We start from the raw sequence: 12336 nt of genomic DNA, 5'->3' as shown, positions 1-12336 counted from the left end.
TGTGTCATGCCTGGCCAATTATTTTTGTAGAACTGGGGTCTTGCTATGTTGTCCAGGCTAGTCTCCAACTCCTGGCCTCAAGTGATCCTCCCACCTTGGCCTCCAAAAGTGCTGGGATTACAGGCATGAGCCACCACATCCAGCTCAATCGCCAGCCTTTGACACTCTCTTTCCAACTCTTTCCCCTCACTCCATTTTTCCAAATCCTGGGAGTGTGTTCCCCTACACCACCACACCCCACCCTTTGCTGCAGTCACATCCTGGCTTCAATGTAGCCCTTTTCCTGCTAGGAGAAGAGCCCTCCTTGGTCACAATGTCCTCTCCTGCCCTCTGCCACAACTGAGCTAGGCTTGGCGTCAGCGCCTTGCTGCTAGAGCAAACCAGTTAATTGCTGCTGGCAGGCCCCCTCACCTCTGTCAGAAAGTTGATCTTGAAGCCAGTGGTCTTGTTGGTTTTGGGCTGTCCATCGTTGAGATAGTTGCCCATGGCCAACACAAACTGTGGACGAGAAGGTGGGCAGGTCCTGTCCTCCACCACCACCCACCCACCCTGCTCTCTGGATGGGCCTCCATGCTGGAAGCCCCAGGAGGCAGAGAAGCAGATAGGGTGCCAGGGAGGGTATGCCCCCTGACCTCCAGGATCTTGGCGAGCTTCCGACTGTTTTTGAGCTCCAGGGAGGCCTGGCGCAAGCATTCAAGGCTGCCACGGATCTCCTCTGTCTTCTCCTGAAGCGTGGCCTGGAAGTGGAGGCTGCGCAGGCGCGTCTTGTATTCGGGAACTGACAGCATCTGCCTCGAAGGCAGAGCCAGGATTCACCCATCCCCTTCCTGGGACCCTCTGCCCCACTGCAGGCTTTGGGGTGGGGGGTCTGCTAAATGCTTGGGCCCGATATTCCGGTAGGAAGAATAAGCACGACCCCTGGGGGAGCCCACCTCCCATGTACCTTGGACCCCTAATGGGACCTGGCCATTAAAGGTTAATGTTAAACTGGGACACAGAGGCCTGGGCGCAGTGGCGGCCCTCGAAGGGGCGCGGGACTCCAGCAGCACTGGCCACAGCGACAGCCCCTATGGAGCCGGCCGAGGCCTCGGGGCGGGACTGTGGTCGCGGCACCTGCAGGACGAACTGGTCCGGCTCGCTGAGGCGGCCGGGCGCCTCGCGGAAGGCCTGGTAGCGCTGCTCCTCGTCGGCGTCGGGCGCGAAGAGCAGCAGCTGCGCCAGATGCGCGGGCTCCAGGCGCCGGGGCTCCATGCTCATCAGCACCTGGCGCAGCTCCGCGGGGCTCAGCTTCAGGTGAGCCAGGAGGATGGCTGCGGGCGGGGCGGTGCGGTGAGTGGGCGGGGAGGGGGCGGGGCAGGATGGGATCCAAGACGGAGAGGGAGGGCAGAGGCGGAGAGAAGCGGGGACGGGGCGGGGCCTACGGGAGAGGGCGGGGCCTTGAGGCTGGAGGGACCAGAAACGCGGACAGGGACCAGAGGATGCGCTGAGGCGGGTACCGGGTGGGGAGAGGACGGCGCTTCAAGATTGGCCTGGGCTAAGGGGAGGAGCCTGGGAGGGGAAGAAAAAAGGAAAAGGGGCGGGGCCGATCGGTGAGCAGGGGCAAGGAGAGGTTGGGGCCCGGCAGGAAGAGGGCGGGGCTTCCAGGTTGGCCCAGGCTACAGGGGGGAATCTGAAGGGGCAGAGGACAAGGAAAGCGGGTAGACCTGCGAGGGAGAGCTGGGGCGGGGCCTGGGCTACTGGAGGAACTCTAGAGGGGTGGGGAACAATGAACAGGGCGGGGTCTACGAGGATAAACTGGGGCGGGACTCAGGTGGAAAGAGGGCGGGGCTTTGGGATTGGCCTGGGCTACTGTGAGGAGCCTGGAGGGGGCAGGAGCAAGGAAAAGGAGCGGCGCTGCTGGTTGAGATCGAGCTGGGGTAGAGGGCGGGGACCAGCAGGGAGAGGGCGGACCTTCCAGATGGGCTTCGGCTACAGGGAGGAGACAGAATGGAGAAGACAAGGAACAGGGGCGGGGCCTGCGAGGGGTGCCGTAGGGGGCGGGGCAGGGGCGGGCCCTGAAATAGAGACGGTCTTTCATAGACCGATTTAAGGGTGAAGACGGGGTTCTCGAGGCGCTAGATTAAGAAGCTGGGTGGAGCCTATGGGGGTCGGGCCAGGGACAAGGGCGGGGCCTGCGAAGGAGAGAGGGAATGAGGCTGGAGGCGGGGCCAGAACCGGGGAGTTGATTACACAGTGAGGGCGGGGCCGGCACCTGCGCCCAGGTGGGATCTGGCTGGCTATGGGGCCTGGGAGGGGGCCTTCACCGCGCTGAGCGACTGGAGTCCGGGTCCCCACCGCCTAATCTCTGTCATCCACCTGGGCAGGTCTGAGACCCAGAGAAAGGGCCGCCACCTGCCCCCTACACCCTCTGGGGTTCCCCGGACCCTCACAGGTGTTGTAGGCCTTCTTATGGGACAGGATCTCCACCACCTCCTTCTTCCGGAAGGGCTCCGGCCCCGGCACCGGTTCTGGAAAAGAAACTGACAGTTTACGAAGGGGGCTAGGCTGAGGCTGCCGTGGGAAGGCCCAGGAGTGGTGTGGCCACAGCCAACAGCCACGATTCCCCCTAAGGACGACCTCGACTTAATCAGCTACGCATGTCCATAGTCCCCTCATTCCTCAGGTCAGGGACCCTCAGGCCTCAGGTCCTGTGTGTAACCTCCCCCACCCCGTGCCCTGTGCATCCTCCATGCTGCAGGAGGCCAGGTCTTTCTGTTCCATCCTGGGACCGCCTGTTCCACCCAGCAACGACAGGGAGATACCCAGGAAAGGGTGAGGGCAAGGGAGCCTGGAAGATATATTTGTGGATGCCCCCTGTCTACGGTGTGACTGTGAACAAATTACCTCACCTCTCTGTGCTTCCTCATGAGGAAGTGGGTGGTGATCACAGTATGTACATCATAGAGTTGCCATGGGATTTAGAAATTAGAGTCCCTGGTATTTGATCACTGCACAATAAATGCCAGCTTTTTTTTTTTTTTTTTTTTGAGACAGGGTCTCACTGGGTCACCCAGGTTACCAGGTTGGAGTGCAGTGGTGTGATCACGGCTCACTGCAACCTCCACCTCCCAGGCTCAATTGATCCTCCCAACTCAGCCTCCCAAGTAGCTGGGAACCACAGGCATCCTCCACCATGCCTGGCTAATTTTTTGTATTTTTGGTAGAGACAGGGGTTTTCCCACGTTGCCGGCTGGTCTCGAACTCCTGAGCTCAGGCGATCCACCCATCTCAGCCTCCCAAAGTGCTGGGATGACAGGCATGAGCCACTGTGCCCGGCCTAAATGCCAGCTATTAAATAACTCACGGACGGAAGGCTTGAGGACACATCAGGTTAAATAGCAGTCAGTGCAGCCCTGGGAGATACTAAGCCTGGGGCTGTCACAGATGGTGTGGTATCTGGGGTTCCCCTAAGGCCATCAGGCCACTCACTAGCAGGTTTCTGGGTGCCGAAGTGGAGCTCCAGGTCAAGGTATTTCACCATGTCACTCAGCTTGTCGTAGTCGGAGTCTTCCCCGAGCTGCCAGGGAAGATGGGAAGTTCAGAGGAGGAAGAGCAGCAGCAGCTGGACTGGACTCCCACTTCCCACCCTCTGAGGGCCGCCCTGGGGACTTCCCGAGCAAAAGCACCCATCAGGTGCTGGGATCAAGCCCAGAGCCGGAGGAGACTGCAGAAAAAGCCAGATCATCCAAGTCACTGGGTGCTGAGCCAGCGCCTCTTTGGGTTAATCGAGACTCAAGACTTGGAACTCTACTCGTGCAGAAGCCAGCAAGGTGGGACTGAAGCAGGGGCATGAAGGAGCTGTGAAGAGGCTAGAGCCAAGTAAGGGGCTACCGGAGGTGGCTCAGGGGTCTGGCTCTGTCATTAGGTCTCCTTGGAGGGTGGTGAGTTCACCAGGGCTGCCCTGGGCAGAGTGAGCTGCTGCAGGGAGAACTGCAGCTGTGACAGCCTAAGGGCCAGACGCTGGACACGTGGCTGTGATGAATGGCATAGATGAGAGGTGACAGCCTGGGGCTGGGACAGGGAGTGAGGATGGGGTGCCTGCCAAAGGGAGACGACCCAAAGGGAGGGCAGGCAGGGGAATGAAGTCTTAGAACACAGCTGCAGGGCAGGGACACTGAGGATGGATTTGGGCTTGGCCAGATGTGTGACCTGTGTCCCTGTCTCCGCCTTTGGTAACCAAAGGAAGAACCATGCTGTGGAGCAAGACTTGGAGACTGGTTTAAGGTTGGCAGGAGTGAGGTCTCCAGGGGACTCAGGAGGTCCCTATTTGTGCCCTTGTCTGAGTTTTGTTTTGTTTTTTTTTTTTTGAGATAGGGTCTCACTCTGTACCCCAGGCTGAACTGCAGTGGTGCCATCTTGGCTTACTGCAACCTCCACCTCTGGGAATCAAGTGATCCTCCCTCTTCAGCCTCCCGAGTAGCTGGGACCACAGGCATGCACCACCATGTCCGGCTAATTTTTTGAATTCTTTGTAGAGACGAGATCTCACTATGTTGCCCAGGCTTGCCTTGAACTCCTGGGCTCAAGCAGTCCTCCCACCTCAGCCTCCCAAAGTGCTGGGATTACAGGCATGAACCACCAAGACTGGCCTCACTGAGCATCTTTATTAGCAACTTGGAAAGGGTCCCTGGAGATGTGGGCTGATGATATCTTGGCTGAGAAGGCAGGAGACAGAACTGGGACCCAGGAGATGGCAGTGGGGAAAAAATCACAAGCATGCTTCTGCCCAGTGTGACTATACGTGAGAGCGTGTTATGGATCCCAAGAAGATGCAGTTGAGGATGATGGTGAGCATGAGCGCTGGGTTGGGGCAGCCTCAGGAGCTGGAAGGAGTCCCTGCCATATTAAAAGGAGTATGATGTCTGGGTCAAAGGAAGTGAGAACCCTGTTCTCTCCTCTGAGCTGGAACCCCCATTGGGGGTTCCATCTGGGAATGTCTCTTTGACAGGGACATGGACACTGGAGTGGGGGCTGGAAACCACATTCTAAGAGAATGACCTGAAAAACAAAGAGGTGGGGTGAACCTTGTTCATCTTGCAGATTGTTTGGTCTGTGGATAAGATTGCTCTGCCTGATTTCAAGGGCCAGAAAGAAAACAGGGCATGGGAATCCTGGGGAGACAAGATTTCAGAGCAAGACAAAGGATGGTTAAAATTGTCCAGTGAGGAAAGGAAGACCTTGACAGGTAGTGAGTTCCCCATCACTGAAAGTGTTCAAGCATACCCTGGCAGTGTTGTGCAGGAGGAAATTCAAGCATCAAAGTGAAAGGGTGAAGGCTGGTGTGTAGGAGTTTGAACCAGCTGCTCTTTTAAGGGTTTAAGAGAACTCGTGTGGCCTCAAGAGCGATAGGTTTCAAGGATGGGTACGGGGGCATTTCCAGGTGTCCCCAGTGTGTGTCGTTGGCTTAGGGACATAGATTGGCTTCAATGCCTGCAATGGCCCCCAAGCATGGAGATGTCCTTGGGCTGGGCATCTACTCATCCTCTGCTTGGGGTAGGGAGTATGATGTTGGAAGATGCCTGGTAGATGGGTTTTCCTTCAGTGATGCTGCCCAAGCCATCCTCCCCCAGTACAGAGCACTGGTGGGTCCCAGGTCACCCACCTGACCCCAGATGGTGCCTTCTGAGTTCTCCACCTGTTCCCACCGCAAGCGCTTGACACTCATGTGGCTGGTCTCACTGCGCCGGTGGCCCAGGCCCCGGGACAGCATGGGGGGTGCACAGGGCACAGGTGGAGGCAGGGGCGGTGGGGGTGGTGGAGGGACTGGGTGGCTGAGTTGGGTGAGGGGCTTGGTCAGCGCCTGAGCAGGGCCCCGGGAACCATCAGAGCCGCGGGAGCTGGGCTTGGGGTCATGGAAAGGCAGGGGTGGTGGTGGAGGGGGGCTGAGTGGGGGTGGGGGGATGTGGTCAGAGATGGAGGAGTAGGTCAGGGAGCTGCCTTCTTCACTGCTGCTGACACAGTCGCTGGCGCTGCTCCGCTCATTGGTTACGAAGCTGCCCTGGTCATCATGGAAGCTCATCTGGTGGTGGGGAGAGAGGCAAGGGGAGGGTGAGGCTGGGCCCAGAGAGACTAGAGCAGGTGCAAAGTGAAGGATCATGGGATAGCCTGGGACAAGGATAGGGCCGTCTCACGGGTTAGCATCAGTCTGTGAGGGGGACAGCCTAGGATAAGGATAGGACTGTCTCATGGGTTAGCCTCAAGCTGTGAGGGGCATAGCATGGGCTAAGGATAGGACCCTCTCATGGGTTAGCCTCAGGGTGTGAGGGGGATAGCCTGGAATAAGGATAGGACCCTCTTACAGGTTAGCCTCAGGCTGTGGGTGGGATAGCCTGAGCTAAGGAATGGGCTAACCTGGGACAGTGAATACGGGCTAACCTCAGACAAGGAGCATGATAACCTCAAACAGGAGATAGGGTAACCTGGGGCAAGGAGTGGGATAGCTTGAGCCAGGGAGTGGGATAGCCTGGGGAAGATCCCAAGGGCAGCAGGCCCCTTTAGGAGCCCAGGAACACTATTGCTTTGCGGACCGCCACACCTTGCCTCACCCGCCTCCCTCCACACCTGCTTGCGTGCCCACCTCCTCGTAGTCATTCTCGGGGGTCAGGAAATCATCCACGATGGTGACCCGGGGGCCCAGCTGCTCGCTCAGCACGTCCAGGAAGCGGTCAGTATCACGGCTTCGCACAGGGTGGGAGAAGGTGAAGAGCTTCCTGCGGCTGGGCGGGCGGGCGGGGTCCGGGCTTGGGGGGCTGTCAGGGCAGATGGGCCCGGGGCCTGGCTGTGGGGAGGGCGCCCTGCTGCTGTCCAGGCTGGCGTAGGGGTGGGACTCAGAGCTGCTGGGGGAGGCCAGACCCCCTGAACACAGCGGGTGGTAGCAGGGGGAGGGCAAGAGTCGCTCGCTGGGCCACGAGACGCCGGACAGGGTCCTGGGCCCTGGAGGGGGGATGGAGTATGAGGATTCCTCTTCAGCCAGCACTGGGGTTCCAGGTGCAAGCTGGAGAGAGGGCCCCTTTCCCTCTCTGGGCACAGTGCAGGAAGACCCTGGGCGGCCCTGCCTTCCAAGCATGACCAAAGGCCAGACCCAGTGAGCAGGAGCATTGTTCAGCCTCAGGACAGGCTGGATGCCAGCTCACCTTGGAATGGTCACCAGGGGTCCCAGCTGGGAGCCACTGAACACCACTAACTCAAAGGGTGGAGGGGCTTCTCTAGGGCCCAGACCCAGAGTCACGGGGCATCTCGCATGCCCAGAAAGCCCTGAGATGACAGGAGGATCTCCCAGGGGTCCTGCCTTCTGAGCTGCAGAGCAACTGTCTTCCCAGCTGTGCCATTCACAGGACAACACGTGCACTCGATAGTTTATCCAATAACCCCTTGCTAACTCGGGGACTTCTTCAGAAACAGTCATCTGCCAACATCTGCCTTCTTTCTTTTTCTTTCTTTTTTTTTTTTTTTTTTTTTTTGAGACAGATTCTCGCTGTTGCCCAGGCTGGAGTGCAGTAGTGCAATCTCAGCTCACTGCAGCCTCTGCCTCTCGGGTTCAAGCAATTCTCCTGCCTCAGCCTCCTGAGTAGCTGGGACTATAGGCACGTGCCACCACACCCGGCTAATTTTTTTGTATTTTTTGTACAGACAGGGTTTCACCGTGTTAGCCAGGATGGTCTCAATCTCCTGACCTTGTGATCCACCCGCCTCAGCCTCCCAAAGTGTTGGGATTACAGGCGTGAGCCACAGCGTCCGGCCTCTTTTTCTTTTTTAAGATAGGGTCTTGCTCTGTTGCTTACAGGCTAGAGTGCAGGAGCTCGATCACAGCTCACTGCAGCCTTGAACTCCTGGGCTCAAGTGATCCTCCCAGCTCAGCCTCTTGAGGAGTTAGGACTACAGGCATACGCAACCATGCCCAGCTAATTTTTTTTTTTTTTTTTTTTTTTGTAGAGATGGGGTCTCACTATGTTGCCAGGGTGGTCTCAAACTCCTGGGCTCAACTGATCCTCCTGCCTTGGCCTCCCAAAGTGCTGGGATTACAGGCACAACCCACGGTACCCAGGCTACTGTCTTGATCCACAGCTGAGGTGAGGGTCACAGGGCCATGGGAGGGACTGGGACAACCCTGACCCTGATGGAGCAGAGAAGCAGCTCCAGGGCTGAGCCTGGGGTGGAGGGAAACACCTGGACAGTCAAGAGGACAGAGGCTGGAGCCCTACCTGCGGTGACTGCCGGGCTGGGGCCCGGAGGGGAAGCCCGGGATTTGGACACGGTCCCCATCTTCCCTTTGAAGCTGCTGTTCAGTCGAGACTCGAGCTCTGCATAGACGGCTGACATCTGGAGGGAGGCGGGGGTGAGTCCAGCCCACCCTACTTCTCCTCATGGCCCTAATGTGGCCTCAGAGGCCAGGCCTGGGTGGGCCGGGAGGCAGGGATCTGCCCCAGCCTGAAGCAGCCCCTTGGCCTGGGTCTCCTGGGCCCAGTTCTACGGACCGTCCATTCCCCGCCCCCTATTGACCCCACCTGGAGGGCAGTGAGAAGGTCTCACCATCTTGGGGTTGGGGGTCTCAGGGAGGGAAGTGCCATCGCCCGCTTGGCGCTCGCCTGGGATCAGGGGAAGAGGCATCTCAGGGCACTCGCCAGGACCTACCGAGGAACAATGTCATTACGGTAACGATGTCTGTACGGTAATGTATCTGAGCTCTAAGGCTCAGGCCCCGGCCCAGAACCAACAGGCCCCACAGACCCAGCAGGGCCAATCCTGAGCCCTGCTTAGCCCCATTCCCTGGGATTCCCCACCTCACCAAGCCCATTTTGCAGGTGGAAAAACTGAGCTCCTTTCATACCCTTCCCCCGACACCGGCCTTACCGCAGCTGAGGCCAGCCTCCAGGCCCTGGGACCGGAGGCTGCGGCGGCACATGGAGGAAGCCCGCATGGAGCTCCGCGGCTGGGGCTCGGGTGTGGGCTCCGGCTCCAGGTCCAGCTCAGGCTCCGGCTCTGCTGTGGGACATGCAGGGAATATGGGGCCCTCTTGTCCTCTCAGCCAGACAAGGGACCTCCAAAACAGAGAGGGGAGGGCAGATGTCATCTGCACCAATATGCGGACCCCAGGCTATGGGGTCTGCCCTGCTTGCCTCCAGAACAGCTCTTGAGGGGAAGCCCCGGGGCAAGAAACCAGGTGCCAGGAGTGGCACCAAAATGCAGCGAGCCTGAGCTCGGGGGCCTAGCAGAGATCTCATGACAACAGCTTCCAGAGTCTCAACTCCCTGTGCTTGCCCCAGGCCAAGTCACTGCTGCCCAGAGAGGATTATGGGCAAAATAGGTTTTTTTTTTTTTTGCTTTTTTTTTTTTTTAGACTTAGTTTTGCTTTTATTGCCCAGGCTGGAGTGCAGTGGCGCAATCTCAGCTCTCTGCAACCGCCACCTCCCAGGTTTAAGCGATTCTCCTGCCTCTGCCTCCCGAGTAGCTGGGATTACAGGCGTCCATCACCACGCATGGCTAATTTTTGTAATTTTAGTAGAGACAGGGTTTCACCATGTTGGCCAGGCTGGTCTCAAGCTCCTGACCTCAGGTGATGCACCCACCTCAGCCTCCCAAAGTGCTGGGATTACAGGCATGAGCCACTGCTCCCGGCCAAAATAGAAGTTTTTTGAGCTTAGGCAGATATGTAAGACATGTGCTGTCCAGCACGGAGCCCAAGCTTCTTGCTAAAACCCTAGCAAGTTGTGGGTCCCTGGGACTGCAGCTCATGGGCACAGCAACTCTGCAGCAACTCCTCCCCTCCTCCCCTCCCCTCCCCTTCCTTTTCAACTGAGTCTGGCTTCCTTCCCTCCCTCCCTCCCTTCCTTTCTACCTTCCTGTCTGGCTTTCTCCTCCAGGCTGGAGTGCATAATTTCAGCTCACTGCAACCTCCGCCTCTTGGGTTCAAATGATTCCCGAGCCTCAGCCTCCCAAGTAGCCAAGACTACAGGCATGCACCACCACACCTGGCTAATATTTTGTATTTTTTTTTCAGTAGAGATGGTGTTTCACCATGTTGGCCAGGCTGGTCTTGAACTCCTGATCTCAGGTGATCCACCCGCCTCAGCCTCCCAAAGTGCTGTGGGATTACAGATGTGAGCCACCACGCCTGCCATTTTTTTTTGTTTTTAGACAGGTCTCACTCTGTCCCCCAGGTTGGAGTGCGATCAGGGCTAAGTGCAGCCTTGAATTCCAGGCTCAAGAGACCCTCCTGCCTCCCCAGTAGCTGGGATTACAGGCGCATGCCACCATACCCAGCTAATTAAATTTTTTTTGTTTTAGAGAAGGGATCTTGCTATGTTGCCCAGGCTGGTCTCCAACTACTGAACTCAAGTGCTCCTCCCACCTCATCCTCCCAAGTAGCTGGGACTACAGGTGCACGCCACCACACCTGGCTAATTTTTGATTTTTTTTTTTTTTTTTTTTTTTTGAGATGGAGTCTCGCTATGTCACCCAGACTGGAGTGCAGTGGTGCGATCTCAGCTCACTATAACCTCCATCTCCCGGGTTCAAGTGATTCTCCTGCCTCAGCCTCTCAAGTAGCTGGGATTACAGGTGCGTGCCACCACGCTTGGCTTATTTTTGTATTTTTGGTAGAGACGAGGTTGCCCCAGTTGGCAAAGCTGGTCTCAAACTTCTGACCTCAAGTGATCCACCTGCCTCGGCCTCCCGAACTGCTAGGATTACAGACGTGAGCCACCATGCCCAACCACCCCTGGCTGATTTTTAAGTATTTTGTAGATATGGGGGTCTCGTTGTGTTGCCCAAGCTGGTCTTGAACTCCTGACCTCAAGCAATCCGCCCACCTCAGCCTCCCAAAGTGCTGGGATTACCAGCGTGAGCTACCGAGCCTGGCCTGCAGCGGGTTTCATAGCAGGGGCAGGGTGCCTAGACCAGGGTAGAACACAAGTTCCGCACACCTTCCATCCACATGGCCTGCATGCTGAGTGCAGGGGTTTGTGGGCATTCAAAGGGCACGCTGAACACACTGGTGGCAGCCACACGTGGCACCGCAGGCCTGTGTATGTGCAAGAAAGAGTACACTGGGAGCCACTGGCCAGGTGGGATGCGGTTGTGGGCTCACAATCCTGGTGATGGTGTTGGCATGTCTGTAAACGGCAACCACATGAATTTCTTTTTTTTTCTTTTCTTTCTTCTTCTTCTTCTTTTTTTTTTTTTTTTTTTTTTGAGGGCAGTAGCTCGATCATAGCTCACCGCAGCCTCGATCTCCTGGACTCAAGCCATCTTCCCACCTCAGCCTCCCAACTAGCCGGGACTACAGTTGTGCATTACACCTGGCTAAATTAAAACGTATTATTTGTTTATTTATTTTTTGGTAGAGACAGGCTCTTGCTATGTTGCCCAGGCTAATCTTGAACTCCTGAGCTCAAGTGATCCTCCCACCTCAGCCTTCTAAAACGCTGGGATTATAGGCGTGAGCCAGCGCGTCCAGCCTTACACAAGTTCCTTAATCTGTGCCACGCTTCTCAGAGTACCGAGCACAGCCGCTGAGATCACTTCCATTTTGTGGGTGCAAATACTGAAACCATAGGTGGTCAGGTGCAGTGTCTAAAGTCTCAGGTTATGCTGTGTACGCCGCATAAAGGTCACGCTGGGAAGGCACATCCGTGGGGCCACATGTGGGCCTAGCCCTGGTGTATTGTGGGTGTGTACGAGCATGGCTGTGGACACATCTATGTGGGAGGAGCCCAAATCGGCTGTAAGACCCCATAGGTGAGGCCACATGCAGTGGCTCACACCTGTAATCCCTGTGCTTTGGGATGCCAGGGCGGGAAGATTGCTTGAGCCCAGGAGGTTGAGGCTGCGGTGAGCCGTGATGGCACCATGACACTCCAGCCTGGGCAACAGAGCAAGACCCCATCTCCAAAAAAAAAAAAAAGGGCCGGGTGTGGTGGCTCACACCTATAATCCCAGCACTTTGGGAGGCCAAGGAGGGCGGATCATGAGGTCAGGAGATACAGATCATCTTGGTTAACACAGTGAAACCTCTTCTCTACTAAAAATACAAAAAATTATCTGGGTGTGGTAGCATGCGCCTTTAGTCCCAGATACTCAGGAGGCTCAGGCAGGAGAATCGCTTGAACCGGGGAGGTGGAGGCTGCAGCGAGTCGAGATCGCGCCATTGCACTCCAGCCTGGGGCACAGGAGCGAGACTCCGTCTCAAACAAACAACAACAAAAAAAAACTTCACAGGTGAGAACAGGTGTCTGGATGTTCACCTGGTGAGCTGGACAGTCAGCAGCTACAGGCAGGGAAGTGGCAGGGGAGAGGACG

General features: G+C 57.0%; 1 protein-coding gene across 17 annotated transcripts in view; it reads right to left on the bottom strand.

The window, feature by feature from the left end:
- GRID2IP (Grid2 interacting protein) overlaps positions 1 to 12336 on the bottom strand; it is a 43290-nt gene that overhangs the window by 4945 nt on the left and 26009 nt on the right. For 4 of the 17 annotated variants that reach the window (XM_065541650.2, XM_074034403.1, XM_065541644.2 and 1 more), the window contains exons 8-17: positions 8890 to 9021; positions 8569 to 8666; positions 8241 to 8358; positions 6617 to 6972; positions 5642 to 6058; positions 3469 to 3556; positions 2430 to 2519; positions 1114 to 1310; positions 633 to 788; positions 412 to 498 (exon numbers count right to left, since the gene is read on the bottom strand). In XM_065541650.2, the coding sequence (XP_065397722.1) occupies positions 412 to 498; positions 633 to 788; positions 1114 to 1310; positions 2430 to 2519; positions 3469 to 3556; positions 5642 to 6058; positions 6617 to 6972; positions 8241 to 8358; positions 8569 to 8666; positions 8890 to 9021 (1739 nt within the window). Of the gene's footprint in view, positions 1 to 411; positions 499 to 632; positions 789 to 1113; positions 1311 to 2429; positions 2520 to 3468; positions 3557 to 4624; positions 4876 to 5641; positions 6059 to 6616; positions 6973 to 8240; positions 8359 to 8568; positions 8667 to 8889; positions 9022 to 12336 lie in introns of those variants that run through there. The other 13 variants (XM_074034405.1, XM_074034406.1, XM_065541646.2 and 10 more) reach the window with 6 other exon arrangements.

This window comes from Macaca fascicularis, chromosome 3 (assembly GCF_037993035.2).
Source record: "Macaca fascicularis isolate 582-1 chromosome 3, T2T-MFA8v1.1".
NCBI classification, from domain to species: Eukaryota; Metazoa; Chordata; class Mammalia; order Primates; family Cercopithecidae; genus Macaca; species Macaca fascicularis.
This window is presented reverse-complemented; position numbering and strand designations above follow the sequence as displayed.